The following is a 21,749-nucleotide window of genomic DNA, read 5'->3' on the forward strand; positions in this document are numbered from 1 at the left end:
GTTTATCTTTTAAAAATGGATATTAATAAACCATTCAAACACAGTAACACATCTCAGTGGAAATTCTATTACAGATGAAAACATACTGTTATAGCAGTGGTACAGTGATGTTATGAAGTCAAAGAAAACAGCATCTTTTCAATTATCAATATTGGCTCTAGAGGCATGGCATGTTTACACTTCAGAAGCTAAGTTTGGAGTTGCCAAAAGATGAAATCTTGTCTTTATAAATGAGAATTGATAATGTTTAAGACTATCAATATCTTAGGCTGTATTTCACACACACAAACACAAGCACACATCACCTACTGAGTATGGGGTGCTATGCTATGCACTTTTCTTCATTTCCTTTGGTGATTTAGGTCGTTCTTTCAAAACATATTTATTAAACACTTATTATATTAAAAAATATATGTAAGACATCTAACTCAATAATTTATGCCTTTGGAAAAGTCCTTGTTAACTAGAATTAGTGCCAAAGAGAATGTCATCGCTGCATGTGGTAGTTTGTAGATTTTCCCATAGATGTTGCTTCATTTCTTGGCTGTGTGCATCAACTAATACACAAGAATAAATTCAGCCACAAAAAGAGATTACTGGATACTAGGTAAGGAAAAAGAAGTCAATTGCTGTTTATAAATGGAATCTATGAGAGAGATTTTCTTTTTATTTGTGTTCTATTTCTGAATTATTGTTCTGAATATCTCTGTAGATGGCCTTGATGAGAACATGGGAAGTTCTATGAATAAATTATCCTTTTTCAGAGTTAAAAGGAAATCTAGTGCTTTTATTGTGTGACTGTCCAAGTCTGATGACTATATAATGGCCTCTCAGAAAGATGTTCAGTTTTAGTATTTTCCAAACCCTTTCCTATGGGAGTTTCTAGTATTGTATTGCTGCCTTAAAAGGAATTTTACCAGCTGAGAGAAGTATCTCACACCTATAATCCTAACACTTTGGGAGGCTGTGGCAGGCGGATCACTTGAGCTCAGGAGTTCGAGACCAGATTGGCCAAACCTCATCTCTACTAAAAATACAGGAATTAACCAGGTGTGATGGTGCATGCCTGTAATCCCAGCTACTTGGGAGGCTGAGGCAGGAGAATTGCTTGAGCCTAGGAGGTGGAGGTTGCAGTGAGCCAAGATTGTGTCACTGTACTCCAGCCTGGGCAACAGAACCCTGTCTCAAAAAAAAAAAAAAAAAAAAAAAAAAAAAAGAATTGAAGTCCCATTTATTTCAATAAATAAAAACTTGATGAATTTTAGAAAGAGTATTTCAATGTTATAATTTAGAAAATGGCACAATAAGAGAGCACAAAAAACTTACCACTTACCTTCCCATTGATCTCTAATGAAAAGTTACTTTGGAGCTGGGCCAATGTCATCTTGTTATAAAGCAGCATCGGATCATTTCGATCTTCAGGTTTAGCCGTAGCCTATGGATTTAATTTTTAATCACTATTTTAGAATTAAGAATTCTTTAGAAAAATATAACTATATTTGAGGGTAAAATATGGGATAGATATAACATAATTTAAGTCTTATTCTGTACTTGTTTTTGTAGTTTGTTTTGTCATTTCAAAAAAAGTGAAATGTAAGAGATTTTTGGAGTATATTTATTAAGAATTATTGAGATTTGGCTGTGGTGTCAAGTTTAAAATTTTTAAAAAAATCTTTCTACATTTTGACAACTGCCAAGCCATATAAGCAATATTTATGAGCTATGGCTAAAGGCTAGTTCAGTTATATCTGTGAATGTTTCATATTTTAACTTTCTTTGATATAGTCATCTCCAATTTCTCTCTTACTCTTTCTCCCATTTTCACCATTACCATTCAGTGTCCTAGTTAAAATTTAGCAAGGAAAAATAGGTGCCACTTTTTCTACAAGAATTTATGGCAAGTAACACAGAAAATTCCTGGTACAGAGCACAATTTGGTTGCAAGTTATCTGAGAGTGGCAACATCGTGGACCTTCCTTTGTGACCGTTCTCCCACCCTGCCAGACCAGTTTAGTGCTCTACATGCAGCAGCATCCAATTTTATTTCTTTCACTGAATTTAAAAAAAAAATTGCAATAACAACTCCCCAACTAGTGGCTGAAATAAGGAAAAGCAATTTTAAGTGAGAAGAGACAAAAGGTAAAGGTTTAAAATTGCAATTATTTCTCAGTGACTATGGCTCCAGTTTCCGCTTTAGGTCACTTACCTATTCATGTAATGAAAACAATTATTTATTGAACATGTCCTACGTGCAATACTATGCTGGATTTTGTCAGAGATGCATAAATGATTCAATAATGGCTAAGGCCTCATACCAGTCTAATACGAGAGTCTAATACGAGACTGAAAATATAGACACATAATGCTGAGATAAGACACAACAACTACAGAGCTGATGCTGGTCAAAGGAGAGCATGGTCTGGGAAGGTGCAAGTGGCAAAAACTCAGAGCAGGAAACATTTCTCCTCTAACAAGTCTGTTTCCAACACAGAACCACATGTAACCCATTCAAATGCCATTCATTCAGTGGCCCCTCCAAGAACAGCCTGGTTCTGATAGGAGATTTTTGGTTTCACATAGCCCCAGGAAAGTTAAAATTGCCCTCCATGATCTTGACTCTTCAAGATTCTGATGAGCTTACATGGCAGGGGCAAGTACAGGGAGTCAGGGATGCAGGTTGTTGTTTGTAATGACAAAGAGAACTCTGTGGGTCCTAGACTGACTCTGACCATGGGTTTAATCAATAACCTGGATGCTGTTTATACTCAGAGACTGCAGTGCCCTATCAAAGAATCATCAGGGAAGAAAGTGCCAACTCAGACTCCAAGGGTTGACCTAGAGCCAGAAGAAATTCAGGAATACACTCCTTGGGCTTTGTTGCGAAATTATTGTCTTATCCTCTGTCAGCTCAGCAGCCTGACAATTTGAACTCAGTGGTATCACATTGCCACATGGCTATATTCAGGGGTTTAATACTTCTTAGCAAAGAAATAGAGACAATCTCTGTGATCACTTTAAACTTTAAAATAAAGTAACATTCTATACATATCTAAACTAAAACAGCTTTGCATTTGCCCTGAGTCTGAAGGGCATCTAACAACAGTTTGACTATAAATGGTAGAATTCTGATGAAATCCACTTATAACAGGCAATTAAGTGTTTCTAGTTTAATATTTGTCCAATTTAGTGTGTCTTTTAAATGTCAGGAACCCAGTTTACTATAAAATTCTTTAGTTTCAATGGTCCTTTTGAAGTCAATGATCTATTACCAAGCCATGCATTTTTACTACTTTGTTAAAGTGCTGTACCTTTTACTCTTAAAGTATGATAGAGAGGGGAAAGAAAAAAAAAGCGGTTGACATTATTCGGTATATCAGAAAAAAAAATGCGTTTTACATTGGCAATTTCTTTTTCCAATTCCATAACTTTATTCATTTCCAAAGCAAGCTGGTTTTCATCGATGGGCAATCTTTCTTCCTGACGAATCAATCTGGCCACAGAAATCATAAAATCCACATATGCTGTACAAGCCTGCAAGAAATAAATAGCACTAAACTGTTGGAGAAGCTCGAAATATTCATCATGGTACTTAAAATTTATTTTCATTTCAATATTAATCTTTGGTAATAGATAACCTTAGTAAAATAAAAATCCTTTTCTAAATATTAAAGAAATGACCTGCACAGATTCTTAGACAGTCAATATATCTTTGAATTAGAGCTTAAAGGAGAGCAATGAGGTATCACTTTGAAAGTACTAAGTAATGTATAACCACTTGGTTATGGAGACTTTGTAATTTTCAATTTTCAATAAAGTTATTTTGTCTTAATTAGAATGAGTTGCAAAACACTTGATAAGCAATAACATACACTAATTTTTTCTATGAACAATAATACGTTTCTTTTTAAATTTTATTTTTTATTGAGACGGAGTTTTGCACTGTTGCCCAGACTGGAGTGCAGTGGCGTTATCTCAGCTCACTGCAACCTCCACCTCTAGGGTTCAAGTGATTCTCATGCCTCAGTCTCCCAAGTAGCTGGGATTACAGGCGCCCACCACACCACACCCAGCTAATTTTTTTGTATTTTCAGTAGAGACAGGATTTCAGGCTGGCCTGAAACTCTTGATCTTCTGATCCGCCTGCCTTGGTCTCCCAAAGTGCTGGGATTACAGGCATGAGCCACCGTGCCCAGTCATAATAATTTATTTCTTTACCAAATCTCTTTTTCTCAGATTTTCTGTGCTCATATATAATCATTTTCTCAACTATTCATGGAAAAATGACCATAAACTCATATAATAAAATCAGACATCTTTTTATCTATCTCCTTGAGTCAAGCAGTTTCTTTTTTATGAAGCTGTGTTGTCAGGAGCTCCACCAATACACACCTGTAGGTTTTAATTCCATAAATAGCTCCTGTTACTGTAAACTTTCACTATAAGATACCACAGATTTAGATATTAGTTTTCTTCTAATAACTCAAATTCTTTATATTTTATCTTCACATATATCTTAACTTGCTAAACTACAGAATAGTTGTATAACTAACCTTTTACAGAACATGTAAATGCCTTATTCAAGTTCGTAGTGAAAGAACACTAGGAAATAGAGTTCCACTTTCGTTAGGTTTGAACCAATTGCTATTTTTTAGCCATTATTACCTATTGGCAACTAAAATACATTACGATTCCACCTCATTTTAAAATTTAGTAAAGCAGTCAATTGTGATTATGGATAGGTGAGATTTCTATGCTTCAAAGACTTGTTTGCAGGGTAAATACAAAGAAAGGCTATAAAGTGTGCTATAATGTGCTTTAACATTTCCACAGTTTTAAGAATATTTTACATGCTTACTGAACAGTTAGAAGTGAAAGGGTCATCCTTATATTCACTGTGAGTGCAAAGGTACATCTAAATGTTGGGTACTTATGGACATAGAGATGGCAATAATAGATGCTGAGGATTACCAGCGGGTGGAGGGAGAGTGGAGCAAGGGTTGAAACACTAACTATCGGGTACTATGCTCACTACCTCAGAGGCCTGCTTCCCTCCGACAGACTGCAAACATAGTCACGCAGCCATTTCTGGGCACTGGAAATAAAAAATAGTCAAGCAGGACGCTAGAGCAGGAGGAACATGGGGCCTAAGAGGACCCGAACTCAGACCAGTATAGGAACCATTTGCGGCTTTCATCAGGTTTTTAATAAGAACCTGAAGATTTGTACAACTTCTTGTATAACTTCTAAGGTTTATTGCATGCTTGGGGGGCTGATTCTAGTTCTTTTTACAAACTGAGGTCAGTTGATCTCAAAAATTCTCTGTCATATTCACTAAATCTCATGTTTAAAAGCTCCCTTTTGTTTTCTTAAACACAGGTAACTGAACTGAGTGAAACCTTCTGACTCTCAGTCACCTAGTGCCCAGAAAGGACAAAGCAAGGTCAGCAGTTTCCCTTGCAAGCTCTGTCTTATCATGTCATAGCTGTGTTATGCAGTGAGACAAGCTCCGCCACGTATCACCGAGGCACATATTGGCCGAGCAGTTTAAAATACACAAACTGTTTCAATATAATGATAGAGCCACCTACACAAAATTATCTCAGGTCTGCTCAGATTTCTCTACCTGACTTGCCACCATCTGAGTCCATCATCATCTTTCACGTGAATTACCATGTGGCCTTCTCTGATCTCTCTGCTTCCATTGAAACACATTCTACAAACAGCAGGCAGAGATGGTTTAAGCAAGCCAAATTGAATCACCCATGCCTTACCCAAGTGACTTGTTATTCTATCACCTTGATTTATTTTCTTAATAACACTCACGATTTGTCTCATTTCCTTAAATTATTTACTTGGTTATTGATTGTTTATCTCTTCCCATTAGGACATGAGTTTCATGAGAACAAGGACCTTGTTTCCTTGGAATTGCTACTGCCTAGAAAAGTATTTGTCACATAGCATAAGCTCAATGAAGATCTGTTGAATTAAAAAACACTGAAGTTAAATTGTAAATATATTAAGATTCTCTCACTTCCTATTTCCTCGGAACTTCTATTCTTAGCTCAAGTCCTGAACAGTTTCTCTCAGCTTGTACATTGGGTAGGTGGACAAAGAAAATCCCGTGTTGTTGTCTCCGTTCGAGCTTGCACCTGCTCATCTACAGGATGGCCAATCTCAGCCTGTGCTCTTTCCCAGGTACGTACAATTTGGAGACTTCTCCTGGCTTTTCTGATCTAGGCGCACAGACTCTGGGTCATCACTTTCTGGCTTCAGTCCATCATGCCCATGTTCCAAGTCCTCTATCCTCGTCCCTAAAATGTCTCCAATTTTATGAACCCCAGATTTTGTGAAGGCTCTAAACTTCTTTACAACTCTGGCTTCTCCTCCCTAGCCATGCCCGGCAGCAGTATACCCTGTAGCTTCTACTCTCCAGTTCCTTCCCCACCTCCTTATGCTTTCAAACTCTAGCCCCAGTGGTTTTCTCACTTTTCTTTTAGTCCTGAAATGCTCTACTCAAAGAAATATTTTGTTGCTGTATAAACACACAAGTAAAATAAATCATAGTGGCTTTTGTGAGGTGTGTGTATATGTGAGGTGTTTCTGCACAGAGCCCTGTAAGTGGCACACGCAAAGTAGTCCTTAGGGTTGGAAACCACTAACCTCACTTATTTCTCCTTCTCAGACAAACATCAGTACAGAGCATAAACATATCTATTATCTAATTATGCTCAAATAGTTTGGATTCCTAACCTTCAGATTTCTTTATGAAGGAGAACAAAGTAAGATAACAATCGCTCTTGATACGCTAAGAAGGTAGAGAAAGGGAAGCTTTGAGACCAATTCCAATTCGCCCCCAATAAAGAGTTCAGACTCTTCTAAAGGTGGGTGATTCCTTAAAAAAAATAAGGTCCTCATTCCTCTCAGTGAATCAATATATAAGAACTTTCTCACATGAGGGGGCTGGTTGGTTCCATTTAAAAATTTTGTGAATGGGCATGGTTATGTTTCTGGGCCATGTGTCTCTTTCGTATTGTTTTCCTAGCATAGAAATTTGTACCCCTGTAAGGAATAGAATTGTTTTGAATCTCACTACTCTGTTCATTGAGGTAGCAGTGTGTCATTAAGTAATCTCTTCAGATAATCAGAATACCTCAGAACTCAGGTTCTACCTCTTTAACAAAGATATATCACAAGAGGCTCCTTGACGAGAATATTTTGAGAACAGTTTGTTAGGAATGGCAGACACGGTGAATGTGGGCCCCTTTCTGAGATGATGCAACTGTTCCATATCACTTTTCCTTTCTAGATTGTAATAATAGTCAAATATTACAACACAAAAGTTCCATTATGCGGGTATCCAAAGCAAAAAAAAAAAAAAAAGGATTTCTGTAAAGTGAAATGATCTGTCTTAGTAATTATAGGGGCTATTTTCATAGTTGATAAGAAGTTCGGTTTTAAGATTACGGAAGATGATTCCTCTGGATGACCTGGGTTATCCTGGAAGGAAAGATCAAAGAAGACCTGGGGAAATGGGCTGAGTTAATAATCTGATTAAGGAGACCTATGATTAGAGTACTTTTGACTGACGAGGGAATGTGACCTTCCCTGATCCTCAGCCTCTGAGGCATATCTGCAGAAGATAGGCCCCACACTAAAGTTTTAAAATTATAGGCTAAAGCGATGTGCAAGGAAGCCAGACTTCTCTGGTCTAAAAACATCTTTCTTTGACAAAAAAAGCTGGTGACCCTATGCCAATTCTCAAAACTTCTCTTAGTTATCTTCAATAAAATAATGTAAATTGCAAGTGCATGATACCCATTGATTGTATAAATACACCTCAGCAAACTGAGTTTAGCAAAGAAATAACTGGGGATTGAAAAAAGGCAAGAGAACACAGAGTTTGTAAAATGCTCAAGAAATGTATGCTATTAGCTGTTGATGCCCTAAAGCTCATGTTTCCCAGAATCAAGGGAAGGAAATAAGAAGGGCTTCCAGAAGATTGGGTTCTTCTTTCTTTTGTTTCCTCTCTTCCCTGCCGTCTTCCCCCTCAATCATTCATTCACTGATTCTGTAGTATTTAAGGACCAGAAACTGAGGTAGGTATCAGAAAAAGAGCAAAGGGCAACGAGACACAGCATTGTTTCCATTTAATTTACAGTTTTATAGGGGAAAAAAAAAGATGTTAAATAAGAAGTATACAGAAACCTGGGTGCCAGGAAAACTATATTAGAGGAAAGAGTGTGGGCAGGTGGTGTGTGTGGGGGGCAAGTTCTAGGCAAAGGGAAAAGCATATATAAAAGCCTATAAGGGAGAAAATCATTGAAGTCCAATGATACACTGACATTAACATTTCTTCCAGATTTATAACTCCTCTACTGAAGGTAAACTTGTTGTTCTACACTTCTCACCATTTTTTGTTCATGAAGCAATAAGACACAAGACAGAAATACTTAAGGTGGTTGACATCTTTCAAAGATAGCAGAGTAGTGGAAAAATTAGAATTAACTTTTATTTGATAACTTGCTAGAGATGCAGGGGAAACTGAGGGATTGCAGGTGGTAGGGATTAGGAGATAGTAGAAAATATCATGAGAAAAATAAAGATAACATTGGAATTCTTACTGTAACAACACACACTCTCACCTCCATGCCCAAAAGAATGGATGTAAAAAGAGGGAGAGGGTGCAGAAATATTCAGATAATTACCCATTTCTGGGAAAACATGTAGCTTTTATTTTATATGCAACTCCCTTCCACTGAAAGGAGATTGCTTACAGCTTGGAGCACTGCCTTGAGAAGAATTCTAAGATCTCAGGTTAGCAGGAAAGAAGGATGTCACCAAAAGTACATAGTTGTGGAAGAGGAGCGAGGCAGCAAGCATGGTGCGTGTTTGCTAGTCTGATTCAGATTGTTGAAGAGCACCTGATTTAAGCTGAGAATAACTTCCAGGTTGTAAGTGCCAGTGCAGGTGAGTTTCCTCTATCATTTGCTCATTCAAAGAACTCTACTAGTATGAAGTACCAACTCTTAAGAGATTGTAATAATATAATGGAATGAAGAAGACAGAAGGAGCAAAGTTTGCCACTATACTACTGTTTTGCTGAGAGTTGAGGGCAAAGTTCTGAGCCTCAGATTTCTCACCCATAAACTCTATAAACATATCACTAATTCTAGATTTGATCACCACTATGTTATTTGACCACAAATACAGTATTTCCTAGATCAGTGGATGTAAACTGTGGCAGAGTCTGCTAAATGACATTGGTATATGTGCTCCTCATCTTTTAAATGATACGACCTTCCTCTCTGCCAACCAAGTTTTAACAAGGCACAGACAGAGCCATTCTGCTCAAGACTACATTTTCCTGCCTCCTTTATATTTAGTTGTGGCCACATGACAATGTTTTAATCAATGGAAAGTATGCAAGTTTTGCACCATTTACATAAAAGTTAACTATTTGTCTACCACTTCCCTCTTTTCTTTTTCCTGTGGCTTGACATGTGAATAGGGCACTGGCGAACCAACTTTGACCAAATAGACTAAGAAAAACACCAGAGGAGGCTGATGTGAGAGCAACAAAATCAAAGAAAGCTGGCTCCCAGACATTCCCATGGAGCAGAGCTTCCTGCCTCATCTAGACGGCCTGTCTACTTCTGGACTGGCATGACAGATAGAAGTAAACTTCTCTCTTGTCTGAGCTACTGTATTTGTATTTTTACTGCTGTGGTTTAGCCAAGACCAGACTAATATGCAAAATCAAGTGCCTACAGGAGCTGAGAAGTCAATATAAATCAATGAATCATGTTGATGAGGACTGTTCAAACCTGGAACAAATGCCCTTTCTTTTCTTTTTTTTTTTTTTTTTTTTTTGAGACGGAGTTTCGCTCTTGTTGCCCAGGCTAGAGTCCAATGGTGTGATCTTGGCTCACTGCAATCTTTACTTCCTGGGTTCAAGTGATTCTCCTGCCTCAGCCTCCCAAGTTCCCAAGTAGCTGGGATTACAGGCATGGGTCATCACGCCGGGCTAATTTTGTATTTTTAGTAGAGATGGGGTTTCTCCATGTTGGTCAGGCTGGTCTCGATCTCCCGACCTCGGGTGATCCGCCCGCCTCAGCCTCCCAAAGTGCTGGGATTACAGGCATGAGCCACCGTGCACAGCCAACAAATGCCCTTTCTAAAAGGAGCAACCACAACACCACTCTGGCCAATTGCTGCCATATAAGAATGCAAGCTAGGGGCTCAAATTCTACTGATTTACTAAGAAATCTGGATTCTCAAATGAAATCTTTCAATTTTGTAAAATATTGGCAACTAATTCAAAATTTAAAAAAAAAAAAAAAAACACTACAGGTTAAACAAAAATGCTTCTTATATCGTATTCGAGCCAAAGACTGCCAGTTTGCGACCTGTCTGAGATTATGGGATAGCATTGAGTATAAAATGCATAAATACAACATCTTAACACTTAAAAAAAAAAAAAACTTTTACTGCCTTAAATATATACACTGACCGCCAGGTATACCTTAATATCAGAAATATTAAAATGTAAAAAATAGTATTATTGTAGGATTTGAAAAATTTGATATGAGAACACAATCCTAAATATGAAAAGCATTCCAGTTGATGGTGATAAAAATGTACAATAGTGAAACAAAATTCCTCAATCACTTTCAAATCTGTAACAGAAAGCAGCTGCATAGCTCTTAAAGCCAGTAGCTGTACCCCACACAGTAACTAGATTGTACTGAACCCAAATATCCCACACCCATGTATTTATCTGTGCTATTAATTGTAGCCTTTGATAACAGATCTTTTTCTTCATTTCAGTGTTGTGCAGTCATTCAAAAAGATACCTTACAGTGAATTCATTCCATATTATTTGAACTTCATAATTAGGCAAAATAAATGCCAATCATAAACATATTTAGCTAGTAATTTAAAATAAAATGTAATTTTAGTCACATCACTACACTGTGAGACATTAGGATCATCAAAGATAATTTACTTTTGAGCTACAAAATAATTATAAGAAAAACCTTTGTAGAACCAACACCTTTCCCCCATATCTAATAATGTGTAAGATTACTAGTTTTGTCTCCTGTTGTTCCTTACTTCTGCGAGAAGAGCACGTGGGCCACGGCCCATACCTGTAATCTCAGCACTTTGGGAGGCCGAGGCAGGTGGATCACAAGGTCAGGAGTTTGAGATCACACTGGCCAAGATGGTGAAACTCCGTCTCTACTAAAAGTACAAAAATTAGCTGGGTGTGGTGGCAGTCGCCTGTAATCCCAGGTAATCGAGAGGCTGAGGCTGGGAGAATTGCTTGAACCAGGGAGGCGGAGGCTACAGTGAGTCAAGATCATACCACTGCACTCTAGCCTGGGTGACACGACAGAGCAAGACTCCATCTCAAAAAAAAAAAAAAAAAAAGAGCACGTGAACATCAGCCCAAGGGAGACAAGGTTGTGAGACAAAAAAAAGCACTCCAGAACATCCAAACGTCCACTATGGGATACGATGCCCACTGGCTACCTGGCCAATGTTAGAGTCACAAGGTAGCTGCAAAAGTTTGTCTGAGCCCAGTGCCACTACCTGCATAGTTCTCTGAAAGTCAAATCAGATGGTTCCAGAAGGATGCTACATAGTGTATCTCTCACTGACCCTCTGGTCCTCACCAGCACCACCCTAGACCATGATAAATCTGCTCATTTTTTAAATAATGCAGTTTACAGGTGGATGAAAATACTTTAAATTAATTTTCAAAATAGATCATATGTTTTAAATACTAAAAACCAAGATACAAATAAGGAATTTCAAGTTTCCTAGTTTTGTAAAATACCTTCATTCATTCTACTGAGAATGTTCATTCTATCACAGACAGCTCACTATTATGTGTGATTGTAAGTCCCTGTCATGAATGAAAAATATCAGAGGGCTAAATTTGATTTTGGCCTTGTTCGTTACTTATAGGTTTACACCAGATGGTTCTGTAGTTTGGTTTTGGTTATTTTCTTTTTCTTTTTACCTCTTTATAGATTCCAGTGCATTCATAGTAATCTCTAGAAGGGAGGCCAAGTCGAGGTTGGTCAATCTATAAAAAATACACATGAAAGAAAATAAATCATTCAGCGAATATAGAAAAGTTAGAAAAATACAAGCATGCCTATCTATGTATGTGACAGATCCTACTCTTGCTGTTTATAGGGGTAACCATCAGACACTGAGTAAATACCTAGTTAGGAAATGGTTTCTACACTACCTGTAAGTGTTATATTAATGGGCAGTTAGATCATCTGGAGGACTGTGCTGCAGATATTTAAGGAAAACAAAAGAAAGTGAACAAAAGATTTACTGGGAGGGATTTTTAATGCAGAGCAGAAGGTACAAGTGAACAAAAACATGTTAGATTCCAGGACGTGGAGATTTCTAAATTACATATTCACAGATTTCCCAGCTTCCGGAAATTCTAATGTGCTCCCCCGGAACATTTTCATCTGCTCCCACCCTTAGTTGGGATCCCCTTTCATTGGAGGGAGTGGGTTAATAGTCTTCAAGTTGATTTGGATGGATGGGGAGAAAGGGAAGAGAAGTGGAAAACCTCTAAGGTAACTCCAGAACCGTTTAGCTTATGTAACTTGTGCCAGAAAATGTTTTTTAAGATTCTCTACCCTAAGGGAATGGAGGCAACTTCTCCATGGTTCTCCCCAAAGCTGCTCTGCTCAGAAGAACCTCAGTAGACCCAGATAGCAGTTAAGGGTATGAAAGATGAAACTCAGTTCTGCGCTAATGTGTCTGGTCCATCTATAATACCCAAGTGAGAGCTACCTGGGCATACTTGCAGCTTTGCGAGATTGTTTCTTACTCACTGCATGGCAACATGAGTGTGGAGGTGAAACAGAGCATTTCTGGGTTAAAGAGAGAATCCTAGCAGCTGTGGAGGGCCTAGGCCAATACAAAAGAAACAAAACCCAAAGAACTGGTATGGAAAGAGCCAGAAGATATCTCCACCTGAAGGGCCCTGATCCGTCCCCATGCCCTGGCCCTCAAGGTGATCCTGCAAGGAGAAAGTTTCAGAAGGGAAAGAGTCCCCTGCAGGAGATTTGGGTTCAATTCCTTTCATGATTTTAATACAAATGACCATAAAGGTTTATGCAATAGTGACACAGATATGATTAGGTGATTCGGTAACCTGCAATTTTTGGTATAATTCCTTATACAGGAAACCAAGAAAAAAAAAGGGAGGAAAGAGAAACTCTAAATTTTTCAGTACATTCCAAACATATTCATTAATCTAGTCTTAGGTAATATCTAAACCAAATTGTTTACATTTTTAAAAATTCAATAAATCCATTTTAAAAGAAAGGCATTTTTTTTACCTTTAGTTGAGAAAAAAGTACAGATATTCTTTAGTGAGGAAAAACATTATGTTTAAAATCCCTTTTCTATGTTCTTTTTGAAAGCAATTATTATTTTTTGGTTTCCAGACCTGCATTACTTCTATAAACCAAAGCATGCTCCTTTCAAGTACCATAAAAAGAAATTAGGAACTTTTTCTGAATAGGAGAGGCCTGGAGCCCTTCTTATCATTTGTTTTGTGAAGGGAGAGGTATCTAAAACAGAGGTAGCAGAAGCAAGAGGTGAATGTCTAAAACACAGCACTAAGAAAATACTTTCAAAATTGAGACTCCAGGTACTAGGGACAGAGCATGAATATACTACCTCCTTGCTTATTCAATTCAATTGAAAATAGCATTATTTCTAAATATCAATAACAACAATGTATGTGGGAGTTTTATTACAATTTAAAAGTAACTTTAGTTATTTGCCACACAAACTTACATGAATTACATGATTCACAGAATTCTTATCATCAGTGCCAACAAACAAATTAATAAGGACTTTTTTCCCATATTTAGAATTCAGTTGTGCAATAGCTTTTTCAGCTGTCCAAGAAGCACCTAAAGCAATAAAAGATAAAATATATCTTTAGAAGCTTTAGTTCATTAACGATATTATAGTAATATAGATTTTACGTGGAAATTATTTTTTTAAGTAGGAAAATTGCCTTACCATATTTTTGCTCCCAGTTTTCTGTTGCTACTGGCCACCCATATATATCTGGTAACAGTTTCAGAAGAGGTTCTCCACCTCTGCTATCAATAGCAGCTTTTGAAAACAACAAACATAAATTCAGTTAGAAATCTAGGCATAGTTTGGCACCAATATATGCATACTCCTCACGAAATCAAATGAAGAGCACTTACATTCATTTATACAAGACCTGTACAATGTTTTTGCTTTCTGCACTGCTACTATATCTTCAGTTTTGGGTTCTTGAAGGACATCTGAAATAAGGGCATTTAATACAATGCATCAACATAATTGCTTACTTGCACTATGCAAGCATAATTGTTCATTTGCAGTAATTAACATTTGCAAGGGGAGTTCAGTTAAAAAGAAAAAAAAAAAACTCGCTTTTCTGGAGGTACATTCATTTCCTCACCCAAGTTGCAAAACCTTATAGGAAAAACCAAACCCCTTACCAGATTATCAGTCCTAGCACAGAACTGGGAGTCAGTTTAATCAGCCAATTTAGATGAAAGTCCTTTTGACTAGATTATCTTTTTTTTTATGAACAGTGATGCATACTGCTCTGCCATAGGTAACAGTTACTTTTCTTGAAATTGAGATTAAAAAGAAAACAATAACACAGAGGAATTTGGAATTTAGTATGAATAGTTCTTTTGAAGGCTAGAAAATAATTATCTTTGTGTGACTGTACTGTTCATGCTCCAAATGAATGAATTGAATTGTCCTACTTGTTTCAATGTTAAAAAGTAGCAAAAATTGTTCTTCTACAAAATAACTTCTAGAAGAGAGGAGAACACAGAACAGAGGATAGGAGGGACTTGTCTAGATTTCTTAACTTCCCAGGGAGACAGTCTTAGCCAGGTTAGAATCTACCTATGCTGGGAAGGCAAATCTTGGTAACATCTTACAGTGACTTTAACACAGGGTTTGGGTAGGGAGACTACAAAAGTAGGTTTCTGCGCCAATCATTTAATTTTTTCTTCTTCTGTAAAATGACATAAAACTACCATCTTGGCTGGGTATAGTGGCTCACGCCTGTAATCCCAGCACTTTGGGAGGCCAAGGCTGGTGGATCAACTGAGGTCAGGAGTTCAAGACCAGCTTGGCCAAAGTGGTGAAACCCCGTCTCTACTAAAAATACAAAAATTGGCTGGGTGTAATGGCAGGTGCCTATAATCTCAGCTACTTGGGAGGCTAAGGTAGGAGAATAGCTTAAACCTGGGAGGCAGAGGTGGCAGTGAGCTGAAATAGCATCATTGCGCTTCAGCCTGGGTGACAAGAGCAAAATTCCATCTCAAAAAACAAACGAACGAACAAACGAACAAACAAAAACCAAACCTGCCATCTCTAGGGATGATACAGCTTTATCATTTGCATACCTACAAATGAAAACAGGAATGCTAAGAGATATCAGCATATTAATTTCAGTGTCTGCCCCTACCAAAGTGACTCGGTGGTGGCACATAAATCCTGGAAGGATTATTAACTTTTTAATCGTCTGTGACATTCCTTGTAATGGCTAACGATTGTATATTTAAAAAATGAACATATTAAGAGAGAAATCTTTGATCCACAGACACACTCTCTACTAACCTTTCAAAACGACTTCTAGTTCATCTCTCAAAATGTCAAAGTTGCCGTAACGGGAGCTAGTCTCAGGAATGACATTGCGTTTCAACCAGCCTCCGCAGGCATACTGGAAAAAGTCTGCACAAGGCTCAGCGGTGGCATCCATGTTTTGGATCAGTCGAGCAGCTGCAAGAGCAGAGAAAACTCTAGATAAAATGATGGGTTCATTTCTTAAGAAGCTTAAAAGGAGAAAAAGGCTTATTGCTCCCTTTTGATTGCATCCATTTGTCGTATGCTCCGTTTTCTTTTTTATATAAGTCAATTCAGGTGGATGAGGAATACTATCTGTGCATAGTTCTCTTTTCCTTCCCTATAGTTGGTTCGTTTTATTTTGAACTGTGTGGGTCCTTCTACCCTGGGTCCCACAGTCTTGCCACCCCACCCCCGAATCACTAAGTTTTCTGGCTAGTTCCTATCTCAGAAGAACAAAGAGTAGAGGTCTACTCTGAGTTGGCTATCCTGCGCCTGAGGTTAATATGTCATTCTTCACTCTGATAACTTTAGTTGCCAACTCTGCTCTTCAAAGTGCTGTGACTTTTGAATGTCTCTGAGACTCCAAGCCATGGAAGATTGTTAATGAATTTTTATCATTTTAGAAAGGATCTGAAGCTACTGTTATTACTTCCTGGACCTTGCTCAAATAAATTTTGTAATTCAGATTTGACATCCAATTTGCATTTGTTTATATAGAGTCTGTCATTATAAAACTCGCTGTAAGCTTATTAGTTTTTCTTAGGTCCACTTTTATCTTTCAGGACTATGATGAAAATGCAAATCAACCAACACTGAGTATTTACAATCAAGATGCTGACTCTGCTAAGAGCTGCAATTGATAGAAAGATGTATGAAACAGGAATTATTACCAATGAAGATGAGAATATGGCCCAATACCCATAATGTCTATACCTGGAACAGAGAAAATTCTGCTCCTGCCCTCCCCACTTTCAGTCTCATACAAGTTGAACTGTTTTGGAATGAAAACAAAAGAGCAACTGAGAATTCATCTGTATCAAGAGAACAGAGCTCTCAGATGAGCTTTGGAGACTATTTCACTTTCTGAATCAATTAATTAATTAAAAACTTCGAACAACTGCTGAATTGTGTGGATTTTTTAAACTTGGTATGGTAAATATGGTTTCCAGCTGAGCGTCAAGCCCCCACTTTGAACCACCTTTTCAGAATGTTTGCTTATCTGGCTGGAACCTCAGGACCCAGCTATTTAATACAAAACGCTCAGGACTGTTACCAAGCCAGTCCTCTCATGATTTTTATGCCTTAGTATACGGCACATTGCTATCATAGACTCCTGGGTTTGAAACCTTGGGTAAAACTGTATTTCCATTTCCCCTTGGTTTACTGGTAATTCCTTTGCCCCTCTTCCATACCTCTCATTCTGATTGGTAACTGGTTTACATCATCATTCCTTTTTGACTAGAAGTCACCCAGTTCTTCATCTTGATATATTCTACCCATCTTTCACAAACCAAACTTCCCAAAAGACTCTTTTACACTGGCCACAACCTCGCTGAAAAATGTCAGTGGCTTGACATTTCCCAGGTTAAATTATAAACTCTTGGCCAGGCACAGTGGCTCATGCCTGTAATGCCAGCACTTTGGGAGTTTGATACCAGCCTGGCCAACATGGTGAAACCCAAACTGTACTAAAAATACAAAAATTGTCTGCCCATGGTGGCAGACACCTGTAGTCCCAGCTACTCAGGAGGCTAAAGCAGGAGAATCGCTTGAACTCAGCGGGTGGAGGTTGCAGTGAAACAAGATCGCATCACTGCACTCCAGCCTAGGTGACAGAGAAAGACTCTGTCTCAGAAGTAAAAATAAAATCTTACACTTGGTTTCTAAACCTTTACCAGATTAAATGGATCACCCTACCTTCTTCCCCTTTTCCTCTTTTGGTGTTTTACGCAAACTCTGTTCCAAACAGATGGACCTCGTCAATGTGTCAAAACGATCCCTGTGTTTTCTTAGTCCTGTGCCTTTGCTTTAACCTCCTCATCCCACAGCTTTGATTGCCCTTGTCATTCTTTCCAAATTCTACCTGTCGTTCAATGTTCAGCTCATGTTCCATCTCTTCCCTGATGTTTCTGTGACTCAAAACTTCAAGGAATATTTCTCCCAACTCCTGAGAGCTCATTGCCTCACTCTGTCTTCAATGTTTAGATGAGTCTACTTTGAGTTTTTCACTGTAAATACCTACTCTGTCTACCTAACTATTTTGTTGATGTGATTAGTCTCTTTGTATCACCTAGCACCTAGGTAGTAGGGGTGCAATTATGTTTATTTGTGACTGAATCATCTATGAGTCTTCTTACCATCTTCTCTTACAGCCCATCACTCCCCTCCTCTCACCTCGTCACAGAGGTCAGATCAGTTCTCAGTTCACTGCCTCCAGAGTCCATTTCATCCTTCCCATTGTTTCCATTCTGTTTCAAGTCTTTCTCTCAGACTCTGTGCACTTTTGACCAAGTTGTGGCTCCAGGCCTCTTCCTACCCACGTCCATTCTGTACTCCACAGGCAGAGTCATGTTCTCAAAATACTTGAGAATGTCATTTTCCACTCCAAAATTTTCAACACCATCATTTTGCAATCATAATAAAATCCAGATTCCATAGCACATTGTAACACTAATAGAACTAATGAAGCTTCTCCTTTGCTACTTTCTCAGATGAGCCATCCGTCAGAGTTAAATGAGTGTATTCAGTTTCTCTTAGACACCTTATGGTTTTCTGCCTCTGTAACTTTGACCATATTATCCAGTCCCAACATGTACTAATAAATACTCTTTCATATTATTTCATTTTGGAATTTCAGGCATTTTCAAAGCCCATTCCAAGTACTCCTTCTTTATGAAAGACTGGCCTGAGAAAAGTCTGTATCAGCTCACAACATATTCCTTTTTTGCATGCAAACTCATTATCTCCTCACCTGGACTGTGGCTCTGTGAAAACAGAAAATGCATTTTCTCTCTCACAGAGCCTAACACTGTGCTTAATCCAAGACTTGCCAGTAAGAACTCCAACTTTAATACCTCAGTTAAAGGCTAGGAAACTGATCTAAAAAAGGTAGAGAGAAAAAGCAATTTCCTTGAACTTTGAAGAAAGTAAAAATATGGTAATGGGAAAGGTGAAAATTAAAGATTCTAAATACATAGAAGATTATTAAGCAAAGTGAAAAACCAGAAAACTAGAGCCTGAAAGAAGTGCTAACTACAGACATTCTAAGAACACACTTAGCAATACATAACTCTTCTCTTTTAAGATCCTTAAAAACATTTAAGCTGAATGTTGTGAAGGTTATTCCAGGAGGGGGCACTTCTGTTTTCTTCCCCTTTCATGGGAAATGAATGGCTTCCGTCACGATACCACAGAGCAATAAACTCTACTCAGAAAAGTAGTGAACAAGTAATGAACAAGCAGAATGAACAAGGAGAGTCATGAACAAGTCCTACTGCCTATTTGGAAATACCACCTGTCCTTAAACACTCTGAATAAAAAAGACGGCTGGAGGTTTCAGGTCTCTGATCATGAGTGCAAATTCTCCATCCTGTAAATGCAACTGTACTTCTCACATCTCCCAGGAGGCAAAAAGTGGAGTTGAACTACTGGCATCTGCACAACAAACCAAAGAAATAACGTTCAGTTTGTGAGGGATGTGCAGAGCAGAGGGAGGAAGAGGGAACCCTGCTAACTCCTTCCAGGGCCACTCTTTAAATTTCCCTTGGACCAGAGAGCTTGTCTGAGCATGGATGCATCCAATCGCTTCAAAGAGAGCTCTCTGTTCTGATGAATATTTTGGGGCCATGGGCCAAGTCAAGTCATGGGCTAGCACTTTTATGCTGGGTCTTTGATCAACCTTCCTTTAATCTCTTATCGTGGGTTTGATTCTTGTTTTGCACCTTATCCTCTGGACCTCCTCTGTGCTGACTTTTCTTTGAAGTCTGCGGTACACTGGTGGGTAGAGGCCATAGGAAACAGACGTACAACTGTCAAACTGGTTGTAATTGTTTTTATGTTTTGCACTTTGTTTTGAATTACTCAGCCTCTCCACATAGCCACACCTGGGCTCTTCAGATGTTTCCTTATCTGTGGGTCTCTGACATCTCAGTAAACAAATGTGGTTTAAAATCAGACAAAATTATTCAACTTAATAAGCAGATATAAAAAATAATGTAGTAAAGGCAAATGTATTGACATGGAATGTTGTTGACCAGACGTTTAAAGTGAAAGAACGTATACTATGATTTTTCAAAATCTGTAAAAAAGCACAGAAAATCTAGAAGGATATATACTAACATATTTACAGCAGTTAGATCCGGGCAGAGGGATTAAGAGTGTGTTTAATTTTGTATTATTTGCTTATCTTTATTTTCCAATTTGTATTAGATGAACATGCATTTCTTTTGCAATAAGGGAAAAAAGTTTATTTTTAATTTAAGAAAATGGTCACACAAAGACAAGAAAAGTAATCTTCTATTAATAATGAGCTTATTTCTTACAAATGACAATTCTGAATGTTTTGAGCTGATAATAAATGACACCATTTTCTTTCCAACTAATCTTCTTGTAACATTCCCCCAACTTATTTGACTATAGGAATTTAAAAACAAGTTCAACTGCCATCTGGGAAGTTATTAATTACTGTATTCCTCACTGAAAAGTCTATTGTGTGTGTATGGATTGGGAGATGTAGCATACACTGGGAAGAACGTTTGGGCTCTTTTAAGCCATACAGACCAGTTTTGAATCCCAGAGCTCCACCACTTTTTAGTTGTACAAGATTAAGTAATTTTTCCAAGATCAAGCTGCTAGTAAATTATGGGGCCCCAAGGCTTGCACTTAAGTGTGTATGGCTCTGAGCCCACACTCTTCCCTCCTGCTTTGGATGCAGATGGCTGGTGGGGAGCATGTGAGAAGCAGCGCCTTGCATGGCCCTCCTTTCCACTCCTTTCCAAGTACCCTTTTACTCTTCCTTTGCCCTGCCTTCTCCTTTACTTCCTCTCTTTCCTGCCACTCTGCAGCCACAGCCTCCCCACTGTCGGACTTATCACCAACAATTCGTGCTGGGAGAAAGGCAGGACAATGTACAGCACGAGGACCTGGAGAGTCCGCAGATGAATTTTTCACAGTGGAGTAACCAGACAGGAAAGTGGCATGCAGGTCACTCTAGGTGGATGCACTCAAAGGCCCATTCAGGGGTGCATCTTTTTGAAGTGGACATGTAGCAGAGCTCCTGCCTAAGTTATCTTTGGAGCACACTGGAAAATGGGGTGTGAAAAATCTCAGCAACATGTTTTAGGGCAGTACTTGTCAACCCTGGCTAAACACGTGAATGATCTGAGAAGCCTTTTAGACACATGGATGCCCGGGATCTACTCCTGACAATTTAATCAGAATCTTTGGAGTGGGTCCAGACATTTTTTTAAGATTTTCTAGAGTTGGTCTAATGTGCAGTGAGGGGGAACCACCACATTAGACAATAGAGAAACATGGAAATGAGGACCAACAGATCCAATATCAAAAAAGTATAGTCCCATACTTACTTGAAGTAGGAATATTTCCTTTTACCTTTTCAGTCTGCAAATGCAAACTGGCTTACACCATGGCAATCTATGTTTTGCAGTGACTTCAGTCTCTTATAATTGGCTGGCAAAGTGTTGCAAGGAACCTCACATGTGTCTCATGCATAAGCCCATGACCCCAAGGCTTCCACTCTGCTCCACCGACTTTAGCCTCCACGGCCTCCTACCCAGTCCCCATCCATGATCCACTTTCTGCTGGGTGCTGAAGCTGGATGATGCAGGGAAAATACCTCCCTTCCTCGTCTTTCATTGTCTCAAGTCTTGAGCAGGGCTCTTGTGCCTACAGGTAAACAGGTCTCTTGAATTTTGCCCCCATGGCCTCCTCTCTGAAGAACCACAAGCACCAACAGGCCTGGTTTTGGAGTGATTATAACAGCAAAACTGTACTATATTCAAAATCACTTCTCTCTTCTGATGGCCAAGGAACACTTT

General features: G+C 38.5%; 1 protein-coding gene across 10 annotated transcripts in view; it reads right to left on the reverse strand.

Annotated features, from left to right (window-relative positions):
* MME (membrane metalloendopeptidase) overlaps positions 1–21,749 on the reverse strand; it is a 104,225-nt gene that overhangs the window by 40,171 nt on the left and 42,305 nt on the right. For all 10 annotated transcript variants that reach the window (XR_005241861.2, XM_008008655.3, XM_008008658.3 and 7 more), the window contains 7 exons: positions 15,685–15,846; positions 14,265–14,345; positions 14,071–14,166; positions 13,840–13,958; positions 12,026–12,091; positions 3,397–3,531; positions 1,334–1,435 (listed from right to left, as the gene is read on the reverse strand). Coding sequence is in view for 9 of the 10 variants with exons in the window: in XM_008008655.3 (XP_008006846.1) it covers positions 1,334–1,435; positions 3,397–3,531; positions 12,026–12,091; positions 13,840–13,958; positions 14,071–14,166; positions 14,265–14,345; positions 15,685–15,846 (761 nt within the window). In the remaining variant the exon portion in view is untranslated. The remainder of the gene's footprint in view (positions 1–1,333; positions 1,436–3,396; positions 3,532–12,025; positions 12,092–13,839; positions 13,959–14,070; positions 14,167–14,264; positions 14,346–15,684; positions 15,847–21,749) is intronic.

The sequence above is a fragment of the Chlorocebus sabaeus genome, chromosome 15 (assembly GCF_047675955.1).
Source record: "Chlorocebus sabaeus isolate Y175 chromosome 15, mChlSab1.0.hap1, whole genome shotgun sequence".
Lineage (NCBI taxonomy): Eukaryota > Metazoa > Chordata > Mammalia > Primates > Cercopithecidae > Chlorocebus > Chlorocebus sabaeus.